At 41.7% G+C, this 24,970-nt stretch overlaps 4 protein-coding genes across 9 annotated transcripts in view; 2 read left to right on the forward strand and 2 right to left on the reverse strand.

The window, feature by feature from the left end:
- The window catches only part of LOC135472959 (tubulin polyglutamylase ttll6-like), a 23,580-nt gene extending 20,526 nt beyond the window's left edge, over positions 1-3,054 (forward strand). For all 3 annotated transcript variants that reach the window (XM_064752705.1, XM_064752706.1, XM_064752707.1), the window contains one exon: positions 605-3,054. In XM_064752705.1, coding sequence (XP_064608775.1) covers positions 605-831 — 227 coding nt within the window. In that variant the 3' untranslated portion in view covers positions 832-3,054. The remainder of the gene's footprint in view (positions 1-604) is intronic.
- On the reverse strand, positions 3,048-8,706 carry LOC135472961 (galactosylceramide sulfotransferase-like). The gene is made up of 2 exons (XM_064752708.1): positions 8,657-8,706; positions 3,048-4,838 (listed from the first exon to the last, which is right to left on the reverse strand). Exons 1-2 carry the CDS (start codon positions 8,686-8,688, stop codon positions 3,656-3,658), a joined length of 1,215 nt encoding a protein of 404 aa, XP_064608778.1. The 5' UTR covers positions 8,689-8,706; the 3' UTR covers positions 3,048-3,655.
- LOC135472548 (uncharacterized) lies at positions 8,705-10,125 on the forward strand. Its single transcript, XM_064752101.1, has 2 exons — positions 8,705-9,477; positions 9,934-10,125. The coding sequence occupies exons 1-2, from the start codon at positions 8,705-8,707 to the stop codon at positions 9,965-9,967; spliced, it is 807 nt and encodes a 268-aa protein (XP_064608171.1). The 3' UTR covers positions 9,968-10,125.
- Positions 10,126-11,168: 1,043 nt separating this feature from the next.
- LOC135473054 (RNA-binding protein 47-like) lies at positions 11,169-20,697 on the reverse strand. 4 transcript variants are annotated; one of them, XM_064752841.1, is made up of 12 exons: positions 20,161-20,697; positions 19,191-19,370; positions 16,841-17,021; positions 15,775-15,830; positions 15,315-15,404; positions 14,771-14,869; positions 14,546-14,644; positions 14,048-14,115; positions 12,922-13,018; positions 12,299-12,415; positions 11,875-12,010; positions 11,169-11,395 (listed from the first exon to the last, which is right to left on the reverse strand). In XM_064752841.1, exons 3-10 carry the CDS (start codon positions 16,992-16,994, stop codon positions 12,383-12,385), a joined length of 696 nt encoding a protein of 231 aa, XP_064608911.1. In that variant the 5' UTR covers positions 16,995-17,021; positions 19,191-19,370; positions 20,161-20,697; the 3' UTR covers positions 11,169-11,395; positions 11,875-12,010; positions 12,299-12,382. The 4 variants fall into 4 exon arrangements, with proteins under 4 accessions (XP_064608911.1, XP_064608910.1, XP_064608908.1 ...); XM_064752840.1 differs by lacking the exon at positions 20,161-20,697 and having other exon boundaries at positions 19,191-20,147; XM_064752838.1 differs by lacking the exons at positions 19,191-19,370; positions 20,161-20,697 and adding an exon at positions 17,520-18,233.
- Between the last annotated feature and the right edge of the window lie 4,273 nt (positions 20,698-24,970).

The following is a 24,970-nucleotide window of genomic DNA, read 5'->3' on the forward strand; positions in this document are numbered from 1 at the left end:
CTTTATAGGATACCCCGTTTGTTTCATGACTAATGCACTGATTCTTCATTTATTTATTTGATTGGTGTTTTTATGTTGTACTCAAGAATATTTCACTTTATATGACGACTGCCAGCATTACGGTGGGAGGAAACCAGGCAGAGCCCGGGGGAAACCCACGACCATCCGCAGGTTGCTGGCAGGATGCACTGATTAAGCTCCAAAGTTCAGTGCATTTCATGTCAAGCTAGCCTTGATCTTTAATTGTACCTACATAACATGTAGACAGGTTGGCATACAGCTTCATGTACACTTGACACATATTTGATTTCCATGCAAGATGTGAATGGTATATCTGCCCTTATGTGATTCATCTTTATGAATAGTTAATATTTTTTACTTTTGAGACTGAAGAGTTATCTCGTCTCAGTCCATCAGTCTGTCTCCCTTGACGTGGGGGGGTTGAAATTCAGGTCTTGCTGCATTAAATCAGGAGGTGTGACATGAACTTGGTAAAGGGACCTATAGTGGTGTATTTTTTCTGGGCACTATTACACCTGACTGTAATCATACAAACATAAAAATTCTTCATTTTGGCATAAAAATGAACAATATTTGTTTCCAGGGATGCCTGGTCTCTCTGTGGTGTCTGGCCCAGCACCTGTGGTTCAGCGACCAGAGTTGTCTTCCCCTAACAGTGGCAGCAACCAGCTATCCAGTCGTGTGAATAATTACGAGAACAACAACAACCAGCAGCGTTCAACCAAATCTCAGCGGATAAGAGGTGCCTCAAATAACATTAGACTGAAACAACTGGAACTGCGAGAAAATCACGCACTGGTGTTGAGCTGATTTCCGTCCAAGCCGTAGTCAGGTTGCATTTTTGTGATAATATTACTCAGCCAGTGGTTGTGAATTGTGAGAATTAATACCCAGTCTGCTTCAACACACTGAAGCACCTAGTTAGTGGCATTCCATGATTATACTGTGATATACTCAGGTCTTTGAAATATATCAACGTTGCCTGTGATGTTCCTGAAGTTGCTGTACCAAGTATTATCTTATTGCTTGTGACAGTGAAAGGTGTGTGTTATATTGTATTGCTAGGTTATTTTACACCAAGGTTTCAATCCTTAGAAAGTTCTAAAACTATGAATGTGATGGTTTATGAGCACCATTCGGGAATAGATTCAAATTGCTACGTTGTGGCTGCGAGGAAAGACCAGTACTAAGTTCAGGAGAACACTGGTACACATTTGCTAGCAGTTTGCTGCTCAAACTGGATTCCCAGTGCCAGCAAACAAGTGATTCCCAGCACCATTGGACACTTGACTGCCAGCACCAATAGACACCTGTCTAGATACATTATTGTCAGCACCAGTGGACACTTGATTGTATGCACCAGTAAACTCCCAGTTGCCAGCACCCGTGGACATGTGATTTCCAGCTCCAGTCAATACCTGATGGCAGTCACTCTGACATAGATACCTGATTGCAAGCATAAGCAGACATTAGATTTTGTATGTAGAATCAATGTGGACACTTGACTGCAGACACCACAGAGCACATTTTGAGATTACAAATGGACACCAGTTTGCAAGCACTGACCCATCTCATGGTTTTAGGCATTTCAGACAACACAGTCATACCTCTCATAGCATGAACTACAGTACTAAATTTGAATTGCAGTGGCTTAATCTGTGCTATAAAGGCTTTCCATATTATCAGTACCAATGGCAAATCCTGGATGAGTGTTGAAAGGCTGGTCAGAGTTCAGTTTAAAGGATGAACAAACATGCATAAAACCTGCATTTTAAGCGGCACTACCGATGGTGCTAATACTCCAGCATTTTTACAGAATATAAAGAATTTCTCTCTATCATAAACTTACTCCTGGAAAGTCCCCTTTCTACAGTAGTGCTCCCTTACAATTTCTGTTATCAGAGCTCCCTACATGTCAGAAAGAAACTTCTCTTAATTCTGTATGTTTGAATTAAAGAAACATGATGCCACCTTAAAATACTGAACATTACAGTAAACAAGTAGGTAATATTTCATGACAAAAAGGATTTTGTAATCTACATATGCTTATTTCACTTCACTGAGAATCATGCAATATCCCAATGCTCTTCAGTTAGCATCTTGATAGCAGCATCTGTCAGTTTATACACACATGGTAAATTTTTACATTGAAAAAATGTAACTGGTAGAAGAAATAAATGTCCATGTATATGTATGGTTGTATGTTTGTTATAACATATATATTGATGCTCTTAGTTACATGTTGATACATGTATTGTTACATAAGTTATTGTGGAGATGTAAGTTGTGATATAGTTTTGTGAATTAAACATTACCTGTACAGTTTGTTGGAGTTCACCTGTAAATTGGAATCTTTGTTGCTGTATTTGTGTTACCTGTGTATTTTATGATCAGGTTCATCACCATTACTTAGCAAACCTTTGTAATTTTGTGTCCTTGTCTTATTGTTCATTGCAAATTTTCAAATTCATTACTATTGTCTGTGATTCATTGATGGCCAAAATATTGATGTGATATTTTTTTTTATTTTGTAAGTAGTGTTAATATTTTTATTTCAAGGCTTACCTTACGTCTACCTGCTTTGCCCATTCCAGCTAACAGTATTTTCTTCTAATACCAGCATTACACATAGTGCTGTCAAGGAGTATTATACAACAAAGATTATTCTACATGTATAACTAAGAATGAAAATATTTGACTTTGGGAACTCTTTAAGAAAATCAATCATAGTGATTATATCCTGTTTGCATAAATATTAAATCAGAACTTATCTGACTTTTGGAATGAAACATCAGAGCTGTTCTTGTTTCATCACATAAAGGTACATGTACTTATCAAACAGGAACATGTATCCAGTCATATTTTTCAGTATTGCCCCTAAAATGCTGCTTTTTATGATCTGTGATCCACACTTGACATTTTTAATTGTATTCTGTGATAAACACTGAGAGTTTACATATTAATGGTAAAAATACTGTACATCGTAGAACCAATAATTGGAACACAAATTGTCTATTTTTGTAACCATTGATAAATAAGACTTTATTTATGAAATATATCATTGTGTGTGTTTTGCATTTATTTATCATCAAACCCAGGTCAGGTGATACCAAAGACTTTAAAAATGGTACTGGCTGCTGCCTCGCTTGATACTCAGCACTGATAGGTTAGAGCAAAGAAACATGACTGTTTGGCGCCTTGTCAGTATAATGTGACTGGGAAGGGTGTCATGTCTGGTGTCTTCGGCATGATACTTTGACGGTATAGACTGGCCCTGCCACAAGAACATAAATTATATGTACACACATCTAAAAGTACCATGTTAAACCCCAAGCATACATACATACATACATTTATCTCTCCCATATAGCATGATTTGATAAAGAGGCATACTTCACGGTATAGCTTCAAGTTTTTATATGGTAGCGAAAGCAGCACAGGGACAGTTTTTATATGATGAAAGACCAATGAGGAAGTAAATTGCGTTCATACAAACCATGGTGTCACTTTTATATACCTCATGCTATATTTGTACAGATAGCTAATAAAGAGCAGATTGTGCAACTTCGCTTTGGATAGATTTGTCTAACAGTTTAACCATTTCTTGTTCAAGTAAGGTCTTCCACATCGAGTGCTAGGATCGCAGGTATTTCATTCGTGTCGCACTGACGAACTTTTCCAGATCAGTCGTTACCATTTGACAGTCCTCAAGACCAAAATGTATGTTCCCATGCCAACGGCTTGCCTCTATTGTCAGCGTCTTGCGTTTACCTACGTCCTCCAGACAAAAAGTTTGAAACAGACTGAGGATAGATTTGAACTGTTCAACTTCAAACCAGAAGTCTTTTCCCTCGTCGTTTATTTGTGTCCAGAACTGTTTGGACAGTCGGTCGTATATTACGTACTCTTCTGGCGCCAATTCCTGGTGTTGACGTAGCACTTCCGGCGAATGGAGGCCCTGGTGCTTGGTGTAACCAGCTTTGACGTGCAGCGAGATGTAGACAATGTCCTCTGTATTCCAGCACAGGCGCCTCTTCAGAAGAACTAACGATGCGTCGTAGTATTCGTTAAGCAGCACAACTTTAAAGTCTGGCAGAATGTCATCCAAGTGCCTCTGTACAAATTTCTTGTCGTGGGTGTGTTCCCAAGGGATACCAAATCTTAACGATGCAAAATTAAGGTACCAGTTTCCTCTGGCTCTTGGGTGCTCTCTTTTGAAGGCTTTATAATATATCTCCAAAAATGTGGTTACCCGAAGTCTTTTGTCAGAGGACCTTCGCAAATGCCACGGAAGTTTTACGCTGTATGAGTTATTGAAAAATTCAAATGAGGATAAAAAACGGGCGAAGGGATGTCTTACCAATGTTATCGTCACTGTGTCGTTCGGGAAGCACAACTGTATGGTGCTTCTGTTGTAAACTGAGTGGCGGAACAAAATGTCATATTTGGTGTTTGGTCGACTTTTGATGGGAGCAATCATTTCTGGTAACAGAGGAGACCTCGGAAAGTGATTGTTGTTTCCTAAACTTTTAATAGGGATGGCAAAACTTAGGTTTCTTTTTAGCCCAAAGCGCACAAGAATGCCTTCCAAAGTACCGCCACCTGTTTTTTCTATTTTGAGAAACATCACATGTCGCTTTTCCTTGCAGGTTGTTCCTTCATATGCCCCAAACTGGACCAGTTGCTGAGGTGGAAGTTCCTGTGTAGTTGCTGGACTTCCTGATAACAGCAATCCTGAATCGTTATCAGTCCACAACATGAGGAAAAAAGCAATTCCTGCGCAGATGTAGATCGCCCTGAGTACCAGCTGTCGTAATCTGCAGCGAGAATGGAATTATTTACTCTATACGCTGTATAAACGTTAAAAAAAACGTCTTGCTCAAGGCAATGGTACCAACAGAACCAAAAGTATACCTGTCCCGGGGAGCATTCTCGAGATTTAAGAGATGCACTAATCATAACCACACAAATATTGACCAACATCTCATGAGGCAAGTAATATTATGGAACAACTTCAAAGCACAGAGGTAAGATGTGCTAAATGTCTTATAAGGGTGTTTTTCTACATACCTGCAACGGTCACGGCAACAGCTAAAAGCCATACTCAAACCAAAAGTAGTAGAAGCCTTTATACGTAACTTTGTGCGTATAGAACTACTGAGTTTGCCTTATATACAAGGAAAATTGAAGAAAACCCTGGCCTTAGTGAATTTCACACAGCTGGCCATACATTGATTGTAGGCGTATAAATTACACATTTATATATAGAGGGAGAGAGACAGAGGGAGATAAAATAAGTGACGGCGTTTATTTAGCAGATATCATATAGCCAATTAAATAATATTCGATTCAATAAAATATTGATCATGATATATACTGTCACGGGAACTGCTTGACAGTCGTGGGTTTCCACACGGAAGTACAATACTCGACCTGTAGGTACAACAACAATCAGAGACGTGTAGAGTTGAAGCTGTGTAGGAAGAGCCTATTCCAGACTGAGGGGGCATACCGATATCAGTCGTTATCTTCTTACACAGTCACCCTTTATCAAACATTTGTGTCCCTCTCAAACAGAACATTCGTAAACTTCAACTGTTAACAGGCTAATGTCAGTTAAAGAGCCGGACAAGTTTAAGACAAACAAAAACAATGTGACAATGTCCTTCCACTAAAACGATATATGAATGTGTACGACTTACCACACACGTAACAGTAATTCTCGAAGAGGATAGTGCATTAACACTAAGAACATCAATACTGTTATGTGTTTGTTTACCTGTGTGTTAACTGGATGTTCAATTATGGCAGGTTTTTACGCTGGATTACACAACACCTAGATATCAGGTTCAACATCCATGTATTCTGTCTTGAGCATGCCAGACACCACTTATACGCATGTGTATCACTAGCACATTGGTATTTATACTAAACCTGTTCATTATACACATTCATATGACAAACACCAAGATTGACATTTCGTCCAAATAATGCGTAATACTGTTTCAGCGCTATAATAAAAGTTCCAAACAGTTCACAAAATCAGCACGCCTCGTGCCCTCACAACCCTTCCCGACTGTGTCTTCCGCTCCGACAGTTTGCTGTCGTATCACTCATCGATGTCGCCAGAGAAGGTTTGTTCCTCGTCCATGGCGTCGATACTTGTTTCTCCATACTCTGTCGTTCAACTGGCTATTTCTTATCAGTGTCCGGGTTCTTTGTTGTGTCTCGTTCGTCTTCTGGACCATCTGTCACTGGCTGCACAGGTAAGACACTTCGGGCGTTTCCGGGAGGAAACCGTTCTTCTGTGCCTTCTTACCCATGGCGGCAGTGTTCGTCCAGTAAAGAGTTTCAGTCTGTCATGATGAATAATCAAGCTCCAGTAGCTGTTTTCCATCCTGTATATTACCGGACTGATGCACTGTGTCACGACATATGGACCAAGCCACACACACTGCAGTTTTGGACACCTTCCTAGGCACGACTCCGACGATACATAGATCATGCTGTATATTCGCTGTTTTACGCGTAGGTCATGAGTAGTATAGAATGTGGCTTTGGTTCCGTTTTGGGGATTCATTTTTTGTGGTTTTGGGGAGTCATTTTTTGTGGTGATGTGGTGGTGACGTCACGGGTGGGTTTTTTAAACGCCGCGGGGCGTATGTGTATAGACTAGTGTGATATAGTGTACAGTATAACAGTATAGGGGAAAAAGAGAGAAAAAAAAGAGGCAAAACGTCGGCTTGTAAAGTCGAGTGGGACAGCTCGAAAAGAGCTCCCGGGCGCCAAAACGGGCCAATGGGTGAGCCGGATTTGCCCCAAAACTGCCCAATGGGGGGCCCGCAAAAACGGACCAATCAGCGTGCGAGAAGAGGTTACGTAAGAAAAAACGAACCAATCAGCGTGTGGTGAATTTCCGCGTGGATAGGATAAAAAGCCGGTGAAGACAGCGACCGGCAGCCCACTTAAAACGAAATTCCAAATTCCAAGGATCTACATCAGCCAGCTTCTTTACCGTCAGGTAACTCGGCGAATTTCGGTCCACATTTATAATACAAAAATCCATGAAATTAACAAGAAGCTGACAAACAACCAGTTGGCCACCTTCTGGAGACACCGGGGACTGATCCGACCACAAAAACAAATTCTAACCAACGACGGAGTGCACCTAAACACTCTAGGCCAGGAACTGTTCTACCGGTCTATGAAACGTGCTGTCTGCGCCGCCATGGGAGGCCAAAAATAAAAATTGGAAATAGAGAAGGAAATCAATTAAAGAAGAAGACAGGGAAAACAATAAGAAGACCCATGGGACCAAAGAAACTTAACAACCAGGAAACGAAGACCAGAAACATAAAAGACATCATGACAATAGGACTATCTCTTGCTTCAACTAAGTGGATGAGGCCTGACATCCTTGCTCCTCATTTATACTTGTCGCACCTGTTACAGGCACAGGTTTCCAGTACGCTGGTTTTTCCTGGACGGCGTCCGGTATAAGTGGCGGGAGCCCCTTAACTCCACGCCACAGAGGAGGAAGCAAGAGAGCAAAACTGTTAACCAATAAATAAAGGCACTACTGTTGTTTTCTCTCTGTGTAAATTTCTGTATAGGCAACTCATTGTAATTCTTTAATGCAGATCTATGTATTTCTAATGTAAAGATAACGTTAATCTCTGTAAATAGCTTACTATTTATCCCCTTTCTGTTAAATGACCATGGCAGCATTTGAACCTATACAATAAGCTGTAACATGCTACCACAAAGAGGTTAATCCCACTAATTGACTCATGTACATATGTAAATAGTATACCAACGCACTGCTGTTATGTAACCAAAATATTCATGTGTTAAAAAAAAAAAAAAAAAAACACTGATTTGATGGGCCACGATATCCGCCAGGAAAGTGGCCCTAAAACCAGTAAATAAACAAAAAAGACCGGCAGCCTCAGACGCACCTGACGCTCTACCGGCCTGCCTGCCTGCTGACGACCCGACCTACTGACCTGCCGAGAGAAGAGAAGAGAAGAGACTGCTACACGACCTACCTACCTGTACCTACCTGCCTGCCAGCCTGCTGACGACCCGACCTACTGACCTGCCGAGAGAAGAGAAGAGAAGAGACTGCTACACGACCTACCTACCTGCCTGGCGAGATGAAACGCTCCACCACCGTGAACCCCTGCATGCTGCCATCAGGATGAAACGCTCAGCGTCTGTACCCGCCCGGCTATCCACCATAGCCGAACAACAACAGCCTCCCGAGAAGAAGAGGAAGGTGTGCCTGCCCTTACCCAGCGAGGTTCTTGCCAAATTACAGCTCGCCTCCTGGCTGTGGGTGGGGGTGTGTAGAGACGAGACGATTGAGATTTGCCAAGCACCGACAGACCCGAACGCTCCACCCAAACGCGTCAGGCTTGACGGGGTGGGGTGGACTCGGCTCAAGACCCTGGCTGCTGATCTACCTGAGGCGGGTTTACCTGTGCGGGAGCCACTCTCCAACGGGTACTTTCTGTCCACGCTGAGGAACTCGGAGGGTGTCCTGTACGTTCATGTGAAGAAATGGCGAGCCTACCAGCCGAACGGTCGACTCTACCCGACGAGTGAGGGTATCACGCTCAAGTACTGGACTTACTGGCAAAAACTAGTCCAGGCCATCCCCGACATCGACGCCTTGGTGCTGATGGTGATCGAGGCTGGTGATAACGACGACATCCAAGAGCCCCAAGACCCCCAAGAGCCGGGGATGGGGATGGAGATGATGATGGAGACGGAGGAGGATGAGGGGAAGACTGAAGAGACTGGAGAAACTGGAGGTGAGGTGAATGCTGCTATGAGTGCTGCTTTAACCGCTGCTGTGACGGCTGCTGATGATGCGACTGCCGATGATGCGACTACTGCTGCTACTGCAACCCCCAGCATCCCCGACGTCCCAGTGGAAAAGGTGGAAAAGGTGGAAAAGGCGGAGCCGTTAAACCCTGAGCTTGAGACGGCGCTAACAGCCTTGCTGTGGCAAGCTTACGATGTAGCTCTCCAACCCCACCTCCTCAAGTTACAGCGCGATGTGTACGGTCAACAATCCACCAACACCGCGAGTGATCCATCTCCTCCCCGACCTCCCTTGCTGGAGAACCGAGAGCTGGCCCTGAGTATCGTGGACGAGGCCCGTATGCGTTACCTGAAAGAGGGAACTGTGTTGGTCAAGTTCATGCGCCAGGCCCGTAAGACAGCCTCCCTCCCGTGGGCTGTGGAGAAGAGTGTGAAAGACCAACTGCGGCAGTTTTTAAATGAGACGCCGATCAACAAATCGAACCCGGCATTCGCCCAGATGTACGTGGAGTATTTGATGACAGCCAACAACCTCTCCGCACCTGACGAGCAGCCTACAATCCGGCCTAACAACCAAGCCAACCAGCCTAACCAGGCTACCCAGACCACCCAGGCTACGATGACCGAGTGAGTGTGTTTTTGTTTTAACTGCACCACCCTTACCCAGCTTTTTTTTTTTTTGTTTGTTTTGTTTTTCCCTTCATACATTCTCGTTTTGTTTTTACCTATGTGTGTTTTTTACAGGAAGAGGACTAGGGTGGTGCACGTTATAAACATTGACCAGTGTCAGGACTTTCATATTGGCGATACAATCGTCATCACGAGACATTTCTCACCGTGACACCAAAATAATGGACACTTACAGCATGTATTTATTCGGTCATTCGTTTGTTCACTGTTCGAGTTCGAAAAAATAAATAAAAAAAGTTTTCAGGTTGACGACCCTGGTCTTTTGTGTTGGTTATTGTCTTTACCTGTTGGTGAAGGGATAGTCTATCTATCTATCGTTTTGATTGATGTGGCTAGGGTTCGGTCGGTGACGGCATTAGAATGACGACGGTGTCTTCTTTATGTCTTTTCTAGCTCCGTACAACGCCGCAATGGAAAGACTGGGTAGCTGTCGTCACCGACCTGCAAAGCTACACAAGTGTACTTCATAGTATGTTTGCGGATGGTAGGGTGAACGGGGGACGACTGCAGGTGCTGCAAGCGTACACTGAAGACGTCTGTCAGCATGTCGAGGATTCCCGACCTATTCAAGCGTATTACGTAGAGATTGCTCGTCCCACATTAATAGAGGTCTATCAACGCTCCGTGTTACATACCTGTACATTGCTGTAAATAATAATACTAATACTGTTACCTTACTATGGAATCCATCCCCGGTTTTTGTGTTTTCTTTTTTATATGGACTGGGTCAGTGTGTCAGGCTAGGGCTGGTATCTATCCCGATAGCTCCTATGTATTATGTATGGATGCACCAGCTAGCTGGCTGGCAACAATGTATACAATGTATACAAGGCGCGGCCGAGCAAAAAAAAAAAACCACGTGTCCAAACAAAAACCACGTATCAAAACAAAGCACAGCTGACAACATTGTTGGCCTGACTGCAGGCTGGCTGGTGGGTAGGATCGCTCAGCGTGTCTTTGCAACACTGTTCGCCCAGGAAGGCTCACTGCTGCAGGCAGAGGGTCGGTGTTATGAACCGTAGACCCTGTCGGTGGGATTTTTTTTTGGGTGATCTGCCTGTCTGTCTACCTGCTGGTTGTGGTAGGGATGGATGGATCGACACCACACCCAAACATGCACGTACACTGGAGACTATACTCTGCTATACTCTACTCTACTCTATACTATATATAGGCGGTGTAGTGGAATAGAGCACAGTAGAGTATAGGGGGAAAAAAAAGAGAAAAAACTTGGATCAGAAAATCTCGAAGCTTATAAGAAACTTGGAGGAGATCAATGTGATGGTATTTCGCACATATTTCCAGCATCTATATTTTCACCAACATCCACATATTTAAGCAAGATATGTAACAGCCATTTCTTAAACGGTTAAATTCAATTATTCTTTATCCACTAATCTTAAAACACATATACACAAGACAACCAAATGACCATGAAGGAGAAAACGACAACTACCAGGTTATATTAAAAAAATTCTTTTTTTCAATGTTTTATTCTTTTCTATCAAAAATCTGAAATACGAAAGGATATACCGAAACATAAACTTGCAGTACTTGCTATGGGGAACCTAACAGAGCCCATACGTGTAAATGATAAAAATGATATTGAAAATAAATGATAAATGGGTGCACTGAACAGCTAATTCGACTTTGAAAAGACCGGTCAAAGCAGGTGTCAAAATGTCTGGCTCTATTAGTAGAGATTGCCAAATGACCATCGAAGAGAAAACGACAACTACCAGTAGGTCATCCATGGCTTTTCACACGATCTGTTGGAAGCGTTCCACAGGTGGGTCGGGGTGGTTGGCATAGCTCGGCTGGGTGTAAGGACATGGTGGGCTAATGTACTCTAGGGCTGCAGCACAAAACAATAAACAATTCCAGTTATGCAAATAGTTACTTTCCTGGCTAATATTCATTCAAAATATACTTGGGTAACCGCATGCATGTATGTATGTGAGCATTTAACCATTCATTCTTCAAACAAGCTGCTAAGACACAGAATACCTGATGCATGTCACAAGTGCTTACATAACGGCAAACAGCTCAGCTATGAATAGTAATTTTCAGCAATTAAGTTTTTTGCAGCATGTCTTATTGCATATTATCCAGTAAAGAAGTTTTTTTATACTTTTCATATACTGTTACAAACATGTAAAATGAGATAGCTCTTACTTTCTTAAATCAAGAAGCAAAGCTGGTTCAGGAAAGAAAGGAGAAATCAAAGCATACAATGACCACTTATTCAATGATGTATCATAAGTGAAAAAGGGTAGAGCTTGGGCGGTGAAGCATTTGTTTGTCTTTCCTTTTTTATCTGGACACTAACTTTACCTTCAAGAGGCACACCTAACTGCATCAAAGTGTACTCCGCTGCAAAAACCTTTGCCCCCTCAACAGTAGAACACAGTTTATTTGGGGTAAATGGGTTACGATTTGGAAACTGAGTACCGAGAGCTGGTATGGTGATCTGAAAGACAAATGTACTTTACCATAGATTAACAATGTAAATGCCTAACATCAACTTCTAAATGACACTTATACATGTATAAATCACAACCACGACATTCTTTTTTCGATTTACTTCAGATCAATTATTTTTATAAGATAATTTACTTCTTATTCTTTCTGGTACACATGGACATGATTAATTGTATAAATAAATAATAAAAAAAAGTTACATTCCAGCAAAAGAACTTGATTCTTATCTCTTCAAACAAGTTTCTTATCAACATTTTGTTGAAACCTATGGTAGTACCTTGTACAAAAAGAGCTCTAAGAGCTGTTGGGCACCACTTCCATCCCTTCCCATGAGAGAATGAAGCTGGTATACAGGACTTCCCTATCCATTCTTCTGGCAAAGGTCATCGAGCACCTATAGTGAACATCGTTACATGCATGACACTCTTGATTTACTGAAGCCTCACTAGGGCAATCGGACTATAAATTAAAGGTAATTAGTAAAACAAAAAATTCTTCCACAAAACAAAATCATGGTCAAAGGTTAAACACAGAGCCTTGCATTATGACAACTTTCAATGATAACAAAACAGCCAATTTTTTTTTTAGCTATTAATACACCTGATTAACGAAATTTAATTCAAAACTCATTACATGTATAGGAAATATTAGATAAGAATTAGTTTCTAAGTATGTTACCTGTTACTTCAAAGTTTAAACAAACACCCATCTTCAACGAAACTGAACTAACTCACCTTCTGGTTAATTGCACAATCGGTTCATGTCTTTTAGTATGGCGTAGGCAGATTATAGATTTTAAGACTGCGTAATCCTTTAAGCATGCTCCAGAATAAGTTGCAATGCGCAACTTTTTAATGGGATATGGGACCGGAAACCTTCTGCATTGACAACGATACACACCTCTGCTGGATGTTTCCTAAAGCCCCACCCCCTCATCATCCCTCGGCCTCGCACAAGGCTTCTGATGCCCATGGGACCTCGCTCTGCCAACGCCCTGCTAACAGTACAAAAAGCACAAATATTCAAGCTATTTCATGGTAAAAATTATGTGACTGAGCCTTCTTAAAGTTTCTTCTTCCTGCTTTTCCTCCTGAGATGTTCACATAAAATCAAATATATTGAGCTATTCAGGTTTGGTTGATGAAACTTAATGCTTCTTTGTATACTTACATGTAAGAAGCTCATAAAACGTTTTTTTGAGGACATTGCATGGATAACACATAAATGCAACTTCTTTCACGTCAAATGACTCTATCAACCACAATGGCAAAACCACTAAATATGGTAGTGTACCTTTCCAACATGTATGCTGTTGAATGGAAAGCTACAGAGTGACAATTAAAGAATATAGGTCACAGGTGGTACGAAGTTCACATTAATTCTTGGCAAAAAGCAAGCCCCTACCATTCAATAAAATCGCCTGTTTTCAATAAAGCTATGCCTTGCACAGTCTTGCAAATATTTCTGCTCCATGTGAAGCACCTTCCAACTGAAATCCGTCATTACCTCATTTTGGGTTTCAGTTGCCAAAGTAGACTTACCCATGTCATTTTTCTAGTTCTCACTCTGTACTCTGTATCCATTAGCATATCAGCAGGAGAGCTACAATACTGTACTTTGTAAAACCCACTTACATATGCTTATTTACAGTTACAGTTATTACAGACAAATCATAAGGTAAAATTTAATCTTAGGTTATCTAAGATTTCATCTTAGATGATCACAACTGAAATGATTTAAAACCAAAGACAAATATCCTGTTCCTGGTCTGAAACACACAAATGACAGAGCATCTGACACTTCTGAGAACCCTGATATTAAACAGACAAACTGGACACACACGGTGGAATATGACAACCTATGCTCTTAATTCCGCAAATATTGTTCTAAGCTAACCGATTTTTTATAAAAATTCCAAGAATACAACTCTATTCTGACTGCAAGATCATCTGCTGTGCTGGATTCTCATCTGTATTCTTATATTGGGTGAACAGAGTTGTGGATTTCAGGCCAAAATAGTTCTTACCTTGCGGGTGGTGGAGACATCGGGTTGTAATACAATGGAGGCGAGTAACTAGGATCATTGCCATAGCCCTGAAAAATTTGTCACAGTATCAAGTACACTTGTCATACAACCAAAGCATGCATAACCCCCTACCTTAACATACGAGGAACTCTTACCCTGACATAACAGAGCCCACTACCCTGACATATGAGGAACTCTTACCCTGATACATGAGGACCTCCTACCCAGATATATGAGAACCCCCTACCTTAACATATGAGGAACTCTTACCCTGACATAACAGAGCCCACTACCCTAACATACGAGGAACTCTTACCCTGACATAACAGATCCCACTACCCTGACATATGAGGAACTCTTACCCTGACATATGAGAACCTCCTACCCAGATATATGAGAACTCCCTACAGATATATGAGAACCCCCTACCTTAACATACGAGGAACTCTAACCCTGACATAACAGAACCCCCTATCCTACCACATGAGGAACTCTTACCCTGACATATGATACTTCTTTCTGCTTCCAAGATTCCAACGCTTCCTGGCCTCTGTTGTATGCTCTATCAACCTCACCCAAGTGGAAGTCCTGATTAGCCTGCAATAAAGAATTTTCATCAGTAGTAAAATTCAATTATTTACCTGATATAAATATATATAAATAATTTGGTTTTTATATGCAAAGCTTACTTCACACCTATCCTACCACATGAGGAACTCTTACCTTGACATATGATACTTCTTTCTGCTTCCAAGATTCCAACGCTTCCGGGCCTCTGTTGTATGCTCTATCAACCTCACCCAAGTGGCAGTCCTGATTAGCCTGCAATAAAGAATTTTCATCAGTAGTAAAATTCAATTATTTACCTGATATAAATATATATAAATAATTTGGTTTTTATATGCAAAGCTTACTTCACACACACCTGACATATGAGAACCTCCTACCCAGATATATGAGAACCCCCTACCTTAACATATGAGGAACTCTTACCCTGACGTAACAGAGCCCACTACCCTAACATACGAGGAACTCTTACCCTGACATAACAGAGCCCACTACCCTAACATACGAGGAACTCTTACCCTGACATAACAGAGCCCACTACCCTGACATATGAGGAACTCTTACCCTGACATATGAGAACCTCCTACCCAGATATATGAGAACCCCCTACAGATGTATGAGAACAACCTACCTTAACATACGAGGAACTTTTACCCTGACATAACAGAACCCCCTAGCCTACCACATGAGGAACTCTTACCTTAACATATGATACTTCTTTCTGCTTCCAAGATTCCAACGCTTCCTGGCCTCTGTTGTATGCTCTATCAACCTCACCCAAGTGCCAGTCCTGATTAACCCGCAATAAAGAATTTCCATCAGTAGTAAAATTCAATTATTTACCTGATATAAATATATATAAATAATTTGGTTTTTATATGCAAAGCTTACTTCACACATACACGACAGATGAGTTTACAATGGTGAAAGAAAGCTGATGGGGGAAAAATGTGGACAGGTCCCGGTTTCCGACCAAATACCTTCCACAAACTCTCAATTTGAAAACATTTGAACTCTTCCAACTTAACACAGTTTACTCCACATACTATGTTGCAAACAAACTTAACCTATGGAAGAGGATGATCGTTGGGCTGTCCTGAATTACACATTTGAGACGATTTTCACGATGTGGCAGCAACATTGACCAAATGATTTCTTACCTGCTCTCTTCCTTTTGCCCATGCAACCTCAATGTAAGCACCTTCAACATTCATTCCTAGAGAGAAATATACATGACTTATTATATAATGCCTTCCCACCTTGATCTTCCTTTAATTTTATTTCTTGAAAGAATGAGGACGTAGTACAAATGCTACACATCAGTTAAAAAAGTGTTCCAGATACAGTCTACCTAGAGTTTCTCCCAAAGAAAACTTCTTATTTTCTCAAAAAATTCCTGGCAAAATAGTCCTGGGAGCTTGGGTTCAATATTCAGCCTATTACATGTAACTGTTGAAACAACTTCCCTCTTTTAAACATTTGATCATTTAATGTTCAACAGCTTCTTTTCATGCTGAATGATTTATTGATTGGCGCGTTTTTACGCTGTACTCAAGAATATTTCACTTATACGACGGTGATCCGCATTATAGCATGAGGAAACCAGGCAGAGCCTGGTGGAAACCCACAACCATTCACAGGTTGCTGGCAGACCTTCCCATCCATGTTGAATGAGGGGTGATATTAAGTTAATAATAAGCTAACATAAAATCCAATTTATACAGAAATTTATCCAAACAAATATTCTAGAGAATGCCCACACCTTATGTTTTGAAGTGTGAATTTATACTGTATGTGCTCTTCTGTAAATATATGTAAGTCTGTCCCATAAATGTGAGCCATTTCCTGTACATAGTTGGAGTATCAAACATCCTATAGGCAAGCGATGTGTCAGTTATTCACTGTTTCATCTTAATTACTTGAGTTAGCATGTTTTCCAAATACTCTCCCTTAGATGTTGGTGGATATTCTATCATGTAATTTTCTGTAAACATCAATCAAGTGAAAAACTAGTTAAAACATACTAATGTGCCACATGCGACTGACAAACGAAAATGAACTTTTACTTATCAGAAACAGAACTATCCGAATGGAAATATATCACACTCTATAAATGCACACAAAAAACTACATTCACCTACCGATAGAAAAAATATACTTCCGTTAATGCATTTGTATTTATCCAAAACCAATCAACACAACTCCAAAATAAATAATTTTTCTCACCATTAAGTTTAGTCATGGTCATGATAGCAGCATCTCTGTCTCTAAAATGAATGAATGCATAATCTCTTATCTTCTTTACTCTTTCCACAGCGTTGTCTCTTCCCACAACTTGACTGCACAGCTTTCTAATTTTGTCTTCTGTAGTTGTCGACATAAGGTTCCCCACGTGCAAAACCACCCTCTGTAATACAAATATGCACAACATAAATATTATTCCAGTCATACAAATATGCACAATATTAATGTACAAGATGACGACGCATCAGTGCTTTTCAGCCATAAGTGACTATATTAATTATCACCACAGCCTCCCATACAAAAGAAATCACTTGTTGCAAGAAATGTTGCGCGCGCGCGCGCACACCACCTTCTCGAGACGGAAAATGAAAGAGCAGACGATAAGAAATTTCAAGAAGTTACGCGACATTTTACACATATCCACCCACACAAAATCTGATACACTCTGATACAAAATTTTTTAGTTCAATTATAACTTTTCAAATAACGGCTTACATAAAGGTCAAATTTGTTTGGACTGTGATACCTACTCGTGAATTTTACAACTAACCAACCGATATTTCCGACGTCTGGTGCCGTCTACATTGGCAATTAAATGTGTTTTAATTTGCAACGAAGAGACAACCAAAAAAGCTTCTATAGTGGAAATTACATGACTTACAGGAGAGTTGCGAACACCCAAGAGCTGGTCTTTACGAATTTCGTAGTTGTGAAGCTCCTTTACCGCTTGATTCGCGTGTTCTTTGTTAGTGTATTTAACGAATCCATATCCTCTATGGAGTTCAGAGCGGGCTTCCATTACGAGTTTCAGTTCGTAAATCTTCCCTATCTTCTCAAATACTGGAACGAGCTCGTCTTCGTAACAGTCTTTTGGAATACCTCCGACGAAAATTTCGCAACTCTTTAAAGGAGCCGGGCTTTCCCAGTCGGGAGGTGGACCGCCGTACTTTCTTTCCCATTTTTCTTGCCGTATGGTGTATCCTGTTCTTGCCATAAGTTTCAGCGAGGCTTCGTTTAGCTCCCAGGTCACACAACGCGGCAAAGCCGCCTCCGCGGACGCCATACCTACACCCTGCTGCACCCTGCTGGTCTCACTGCTGACGAACTAGAAGTAGGCAAACTGGACTTTACCACGCATGTGCGTGGACTTAGAAGAGCCCTACAGCGCCATCTATGATGTCCAATAATTATTGTTTTATTCAAATTTACATAGAAATGTCACCAAATCCAGAGAATATGACCACAGAAACGTGTAAGGCAACATATAGGTAAAAAAACAAGCTGATAACTTGGAGGGACACGGTTATGTAGCACTCGCTGTGCCACTGCGAAAGCAGTTCACCCGTGAGTCTCAAGTATCGAAAATTGAACCATTCATAGTACGAAATGTGAGAAGAGCCCTACAGCGCCATCTATGATGTCCAATAATTATTGTTTTATTCCAATTTACATAGAAAAGACACCAAATCCAGAGAATATGACCACAGAAACGTGTAAGGCAACATATAGGTGAAAAAATAAGCTGATAACTTGGAGGCATACGGTTATGTAGCACTCGCTGTGCCACTGCGAAAAGCAGTTCACCTGTGAGTCTCAAGTATCAAAAATTGAACCATTCATAGTACGAAATATGGCATGTGTTTATACTTCAGTGAGTGTTCGGCTATACCAACTATCTGGGTGATTGAAAATGACCCAAATCCAATCTACTATCGCTGACATCGATTTGACAACAGGCATTGTCCTGTGTAATATTCAAAAATAGTAAAAACAAATTTTGTTTTCGCGTGGTTCTAGCTTCTGCATTGTCTTCTAGAACAGCTTATCACGTTCCAGGCAAACTTTCGCACTGCGACGTCCAATGAGCGAGGGACATGACAGACCTATGAGCGCGACAAGGAGCAAAACGTTGGCTTGTAAAGTCGAGTGGAGCAGCTCCAACAGCTCCATGCTATGCCGGCTATGCCAACCACCCCGACCCACCTGTGGAACGCTTCCAACAGATCATGTGATCAGCCATGGATGACCTACGGTACATGTATATTGATCCGGCACTTCAATCTTTCAGACATGGATATACATGTATAACTTAGATTAGGGCCTGTAAACTAAACACCTGCCTAAACATGGCCCGCATGAGAAAGGTTTGTATTATAATGTGTTATAATAAAGACCGTATATTTTGACAAATAGAGTTAATTTTTTTTTTTCTTTTTTCATTTTGAAATTTCAGTTTAATTTTCTATCATCTGTATCGATCAATTATACTGCTGGTTTAATATACAGAACCTGTTAAGTATACATGACACGTCTGAGTAAAAGTCAGACTTACCTGGTGACGACACCCGCCTTGATTACTATAGGCTTGATTCTGGGATCGACCATGGCTGTAAGGAATCAGTGACAAATCCGAACGTTATCTGAAGACGCCGCGTTTGGGCTTACTCTTCAGGAGATGCACTTACAATTTCTGCTTTTCTGACTGCTGTTGTTGTAGAGATGAAAGCGGCTTCTGCAAGATGGCAACAGTACCGAACAGCAGACGTTCATGATAAGACCGGAAGTACATCAACAACAGACGGAGCAGTTACCTCCCGTATTCCATATTATACTGATAGAGTAAAGCGTCCGCAGAGGCCCACTGCATCCACACGTGAACAAATACATATACATGGGAAATGAAAACCATTACTGAAAACAGAGCTAAAGAAATACTGATTTCTGGACTTCTGATAACGTTTGTTTCACCCATAGAGTACATATAAAAGTGTACTTGTTTGGGTGTTTATTAAGTCTCGGATTAAGGCAGTCTATCTTAATCCCAGATTGAACTCACTTGAACTCTTTGATAATTCCTGGTACAAATTATCCAGTTTCTGAGTTAAGAAAACAAGTTTTTAGAACTATAATCTATATGTTAATCTACTACATGTATATGACATGTGACCCAAGAACCTCTCCACACTGGGGTCGCTGTGAGTCCAGTTCATGCTGGCTTCCTTTCGTGCCGTACATGGGGAGGTCTGCCAGCAACCTGCCCATGGTTGTGGGTGTCCTCTGGGCTATGCACAAATTCCTCCCACCAAAATGTTGGTCGCCTTTGTATAAGTAAACATTTCTTGAGTATGACGTACACCACCATTGCCCAATCAAATCAATAAATGAATAGTAAGCAAGGCAGGGATGTCCATACCACGACCATGTTTCAACTTCCAAAGATAATTTGCTCATTCCTGTAATGTTGTGTTGGTGTTAAAAAAGTGTTCATAATAATAAAATAAAAAATAAAAAAAAGAACTTACCTGGCTGTGTTCCCCACGTTGATGGACACGCCAGTCCCACAATCGGTAAAAAGTTTTACCACAGGCAATCGCACACACGCTCGTTGTTTTTTTCCATGCTCCCGCTGGCAGCGCACCAAATGCTCCCGTCGGGAAAACGCCCGCCCGCAGGTTGGGCAGGTGAACCCTTTTTTCTGGGGTTGGTGGTGTGTATGGTGGTGAGGTGTGGTGGTGCGTCTGCTGGTGACGCAGCCAGTCATCCCACCGACTGAAGTCCCTGGCGCACATCATGCAGGTAAACGGCTTCTTCTTCTTCCCTTCACCTGCATGATTTCCATCTCCATCTCCAACCATTCTCGCGCGCGGATAGGTCCGTTTTGGGGGCCATCCATTGGTCCGTTTTGGGGGCAAATCCCGCTCACCCATTGGTTCGTTTTTGGCGACAAAGAGCTCTTTTCGAGCTGTCCCACTCAACTTAACAAGCCGACGTTTTGCCTCTTTTTTTCACTCCCACTACCACCACTGCCCCTATACTATACTCTATTATACTACACTCCACTCTAGTATACACACCCCGTCGTGGAAAAAAAAAAACCCACCACCACCACTACCTGACACACACCTGACACGTCACTCCATGCGCAAATAAGGCAAACACAACAGAGCAGATTAAAATGACTGCATCTTGGGAAGGGCAGCCCAAATTACCGAAAAGCTCCTGATTAACCTTTGAATGACGAAGGCAATTCAAGAATGAATAACCATTTATGCGAATGTCTCATAAATTCTTGAATAATGTTGAGTCGTACATGTAGCGATTGGACCATATGTGATATAGGGGACAACAAAAATAAATCTGTACTTCCACTTCACTGCTAAATGTTAACAAGAATGTGGAATAACCCACCTTCCAGCTACAGGTTTTCAAATGACTTAATGCTTGAATTAAAAAGTATACATATGTAAAAATAAAACAAGCATCATTACGTTGTCTTTTTTTACCTGAGACACGCGTAGTGATACATGACCTAACCACTCCCATCACCATCCGCCCACGCTAAATAGTCCCCCTTACATAACTCGTTCTCGCGCGCTTATCTACATGGAGTAGAAAAAAAACACATCCAAATGTCACCTACATAATTACACGCAGTAGACCATATCACTTCAACGAGTCGTCTATAACCTAAAAATTTTTTATACATAATACATAGGAACCATCCAGATAGGTAGGTAGCCGTGGCTTGTCAGCTGTGGTTGATCATGCGTGGTTAATCACAGCCCGACTGGTTGGTAACACTGTATACAAGACCGTCTACGGTGAACAGCACGGTCGGTTGGATGCTATGCCTGCCTGGCTGACAACAATGTTTAGGCAGGGTGGCAGGCTGGTCGTCGCTCAACAACCGTGCGGCTCGCCGGACTGATTTCGTTGACGTCCGCGCTCCGCCACAGGCCAGGTGGCACGTTTGCCGGATTCTCTGGTCGGGGGAGACCCCTAACAGATACACTACAACGTGTGACTCAGTGACTCAATATTACAATGTAAACAATGCTTTATATATAAAATGAGACGTACAGTGTTACAGACAGTTCAACAACAACAACATAAAAAAACATACACATCAGTATTACCGATCTTTACAAGTTTCCAGTTCACCTTTGCATCCCAAGGAATGTATTCCAGGAATTCCAATGTAAAGACCATGGGATAAACACACAATTCACACAAGTCACAAATTGTCCTAGACAGGTACTTCGCCAGGTTAGCGAACACGAACACAGTACACAGGTTACACAGAACTGGAACAGTCAAGCCTTTGAATGACGTCACACCCGCAGAGCACAACACAGGGTAAATACAGGCATGGAGGTATAATCCACTTCAGATCAGTTACAGCTCCCGCAGAAGCTCACAAACGAGCCGTTCAGAGACGTAGAGTAATGTCACCTTGTGGCAGAACGAACGTCCTTTGCAAAACTGAAAACTTCAGTTTAGAGTCCTTGACGACCTTGTCGGTCAGGTGAGGTCAGCGTGTTAAACAAACTACACAGTCAACACTGTATAATCATAATAAAGATCCGAACACCAATAAACGTGACTTCCGCAGAAATTCACATAAACCAGACATCAGTACTACTGTGGTACACAAACGGTGCCGGCATAAAAATCTGTCCTCCCAAATGAAACTGGCATCACCAGCTCATATCAAAATAATGGACTCGATACGAGAGCGTCTCACACTCTCCTGGCTCCCAGTGGATGGAGCAAAAATACCTCCACTCTGCACAGAAAACACGGCTTATATACGTGCCAGGTGGATTCAACTATTCTTAGACACAGAATTAACAGCCAATGAACAGCCAGTTAAATAAACAGAGCATTGAACAATGTGCTTTCGGCCAGGTCCGCGCTGTACATATATAACAGGGCCTGTTATGCTTATAACATATAACACAAAGGTCCGCAGACTAACAGTACATGAAAACGTTAAATAGTCATACATAACAATATGTACGATGCTGGGTCGGAAGTAAACCACCGGCGTTCGTTAAGTCACCCACAGGCTTTCCCGCACACGACCGGCAGATATTGGTAAAAGGCTAGTGATCCATACGGTCATACATCATTTGAAGAACACAAGTCATAAGTAGAAAACTATTGGTGAGAGGCTTCTGGGTCATTACGCTGCGCTATCGCGCTAACCGACTGAGCCACGGAGGCCCCTACGTGTAAATATGTCCCTTCACCTGGTTGCAGTTAGCTATACAAGACATATCATTATAAAATAAGTTTCGAAATAATAAATTCACTTTAATAATATACTACTACAGTAAAATCTGCACACTCATAACCTGATATTAAAACAAATGGATTTCATATGAAGAATTTTACTAATGCGACATATCTGCATGCATCATTCAAAAGCCAGTTTAAAGACTTAAGAGTCTAATAACCGTTAACATTCTTTGTGTGACTGAAAAGAGTGGAAATGTGGGATAAACTGTGCCTTTTTGTCCTGTTGTTAAACATTTTCATGGTAGAAAATGACCCTGAACAAAAGGTATCTACTCTAATAAAACCGAATTGAGATACATGTGAAAAGTTGAATTACGCCCAAACTAATCTTGTTGTCAGTCACTTCTTCATTGCCACGGCTATAACCCTTGTTGTCAGTCACTTCTTCATTGTCACGGCTATAACCCCTGTTTCCAGTTACTTCCTTATTGTCACGGTCATAACCCTTCTGATCAGACAACTTTTCTTGACGGGAGTTATAACCCTTGTGGTCAGGCAATTCTTTCTGCCTGCTTTCATAACTCATGTGATTAGACAACTCTTCTTGGCGTGGGGTTATAACCCTTGTGGTCAGGCAATTCTTTCTGCCTGCTTTCATAACCCTTCTGATCAGACAACTCTTCTTGGCGGGGGTTATAAACCTTGTGGTCAGGCAATTCTTTTTACCTGCTATCATAACCATTCTTGGCGGCGATCATAACCCTTGCGATCAGGCAGTTCGTTATACCCGCAGTTATAATCCTTGTCATCACATAAATCTTCCTGATCATGGTTATAAACCGCATGATGACGCAGATCTTCTTGGCGGCGGTTACAATCCTTGTAATCAGGCAATTCCTTATAACCATGATTAAAAGAAAACACAAAAACCGGGGATGGATTCCATAGTAAGGTAACAGTATTAGTATTATTATTTACAGCAATGTACAGGTATGTAACACGGAGCGTTGATAGACCTCTATTAATGTGGGACGAGCAATCTCTACGTAATACGCTTGAATAGGTCGGGAATCCTCGACATGCTGACAGACGTCTTCAGTGTACGCTTGCAGCACCTGCAGTCGTCCCCCGTTCACCCTACCATCCGCAAACATACTATGAAGTACACTTGTGTAGCTTTGCAGGTCGGTGACGACAGCTACCCAGTCTTTCCATTGCGGCATTGTACGGAGCTTCGCCAGGCTAGAAAAGACTTTATAACGCGCACCACCCTAGTCATCTCCCTGTAAAAAACACACATAGGTAAAAAACAAAACGAGAATGTATGAAGGGAAAAACAAAAAAAAAAAACAAAAAAAAAAAAAAGCTGGGTGAACAAAAAACAAAACAAAAACACACTCACTCGGTCATCGTCTGGGTGGCCTGGGTAGCCTGGTTGGGCTGGTTGGCTTGGTTGTTAGGCCGGATTGTAGGCTGCTCGTCAGGTGCGGAGAGTTTGTAGGCTGTCATCAAATACTCCACGTACGGCGTGGAAAAAACCCACCCGTGACGTCACACCTGCCCCAGTGCCGCCAGCCCTTCGGGCTGGCAGGTGTGACGTCACCACCACATCACCACAAAAAATGACTCCCCAAAACCACAAAAAATGAATCCCCAAAACGGAACCAAAGCCACATTCTATACTACTGTCATGGTCTCTCTTCTGGAGTTCCTTGCAGGCTTTCAGGTGTTTACTTGCTAGCTCGAGAGTCAAGTGGCGGTCATCTCTGAGCTCCTCTACATACGAAAAGATGTTACCTGGATCGTCCGTTTAAAAGCACACACGAAAAAAAAAAAAAAAACATCGTATAGCTGATACACTTCGCTCCCTAACTTAAGCTTGTTTGTTGTGTATCCTGTGTGGGCATGGACTGTACTTTTGTAAGCAGCGGTAAGTTGGGAAAGATGTACATCCCAGTATCATTTAAGACGTACGGCATAGAGAGTAAAACCAGAGCAGCGTGTGATAGCTAGCAGATGGTCACACGTAACCGGGCGAATTTACCTCAGTCAGGGTTTTATTATAAGTGTTCATGTAAATGCATAAATAGT

This window comes from Liolophura sinensis, chromosome 8 (genome assembly GCF_032854445.1).
Source record: "Liolophura sinensis isolate JHLJ2023 chromosome 8, CUHK_Ljap_v2, whole genome shotgun sequence".
In the NCBI taxonomy this organism is placed as follows: Eukaryota; Metazoa; Mollusca; class Polyplacophora; order Chitonida; family Chitonidae; genus Liolophura; species Liolophura sinensis.

Bases quoted from the DNA above. Each gene is read 5' to 3' on its own strand.
- LOC135472961 (XM_064752708.1), bottom strand. From the start codon at position 8,688: ATGTCGGGGATGGCCTGGACTAGTTTTTGCCA. The intron at 4,839-8,656 runs GTAAGTCCAGTA...TTCTCGCTGCAG, and splicing joins GCCTGGACTAGTTTTTGCCA to ATTACGACAGCTGGTACTCA.
- LOC135472548 (XM_064752101.1), top strand. From the start codon at position 8,705: ATGGTGATCGAGGCTGGTGATAACGACGACATCCAAGAGCCCCAAGAC. The intron at 9,478-9,933 runs GTGAGTGTGTTT...TGTCTTTTCTAG, and splicing joins ACCCAGGCTACGATGACCGA to CTCCGTACAACGCCGCAATG.
- LOC135473054 (XM_064752838.1), bottom strand. From the start codon at position 17,921: ATGGCGTCCGCGGAGGCGGCTTTGCCGCGTTGTGTGACCTGGGAGCTA. The intron at 17,022-17,519 runs GTAAGTCATGTA...TTTGTATTACAG, and splicing joins TGGGTGTTCGCAACTCTCCT to AGGGTGGTTTTGCACGTGGG. The intron at 12,416-12,921 runs GTGTGTATCGTT...TGTTCACTATAG, and splicing joins TTAGGAAACATCCAGCAGAG to GTGCTCGATGACCTTTGCCA.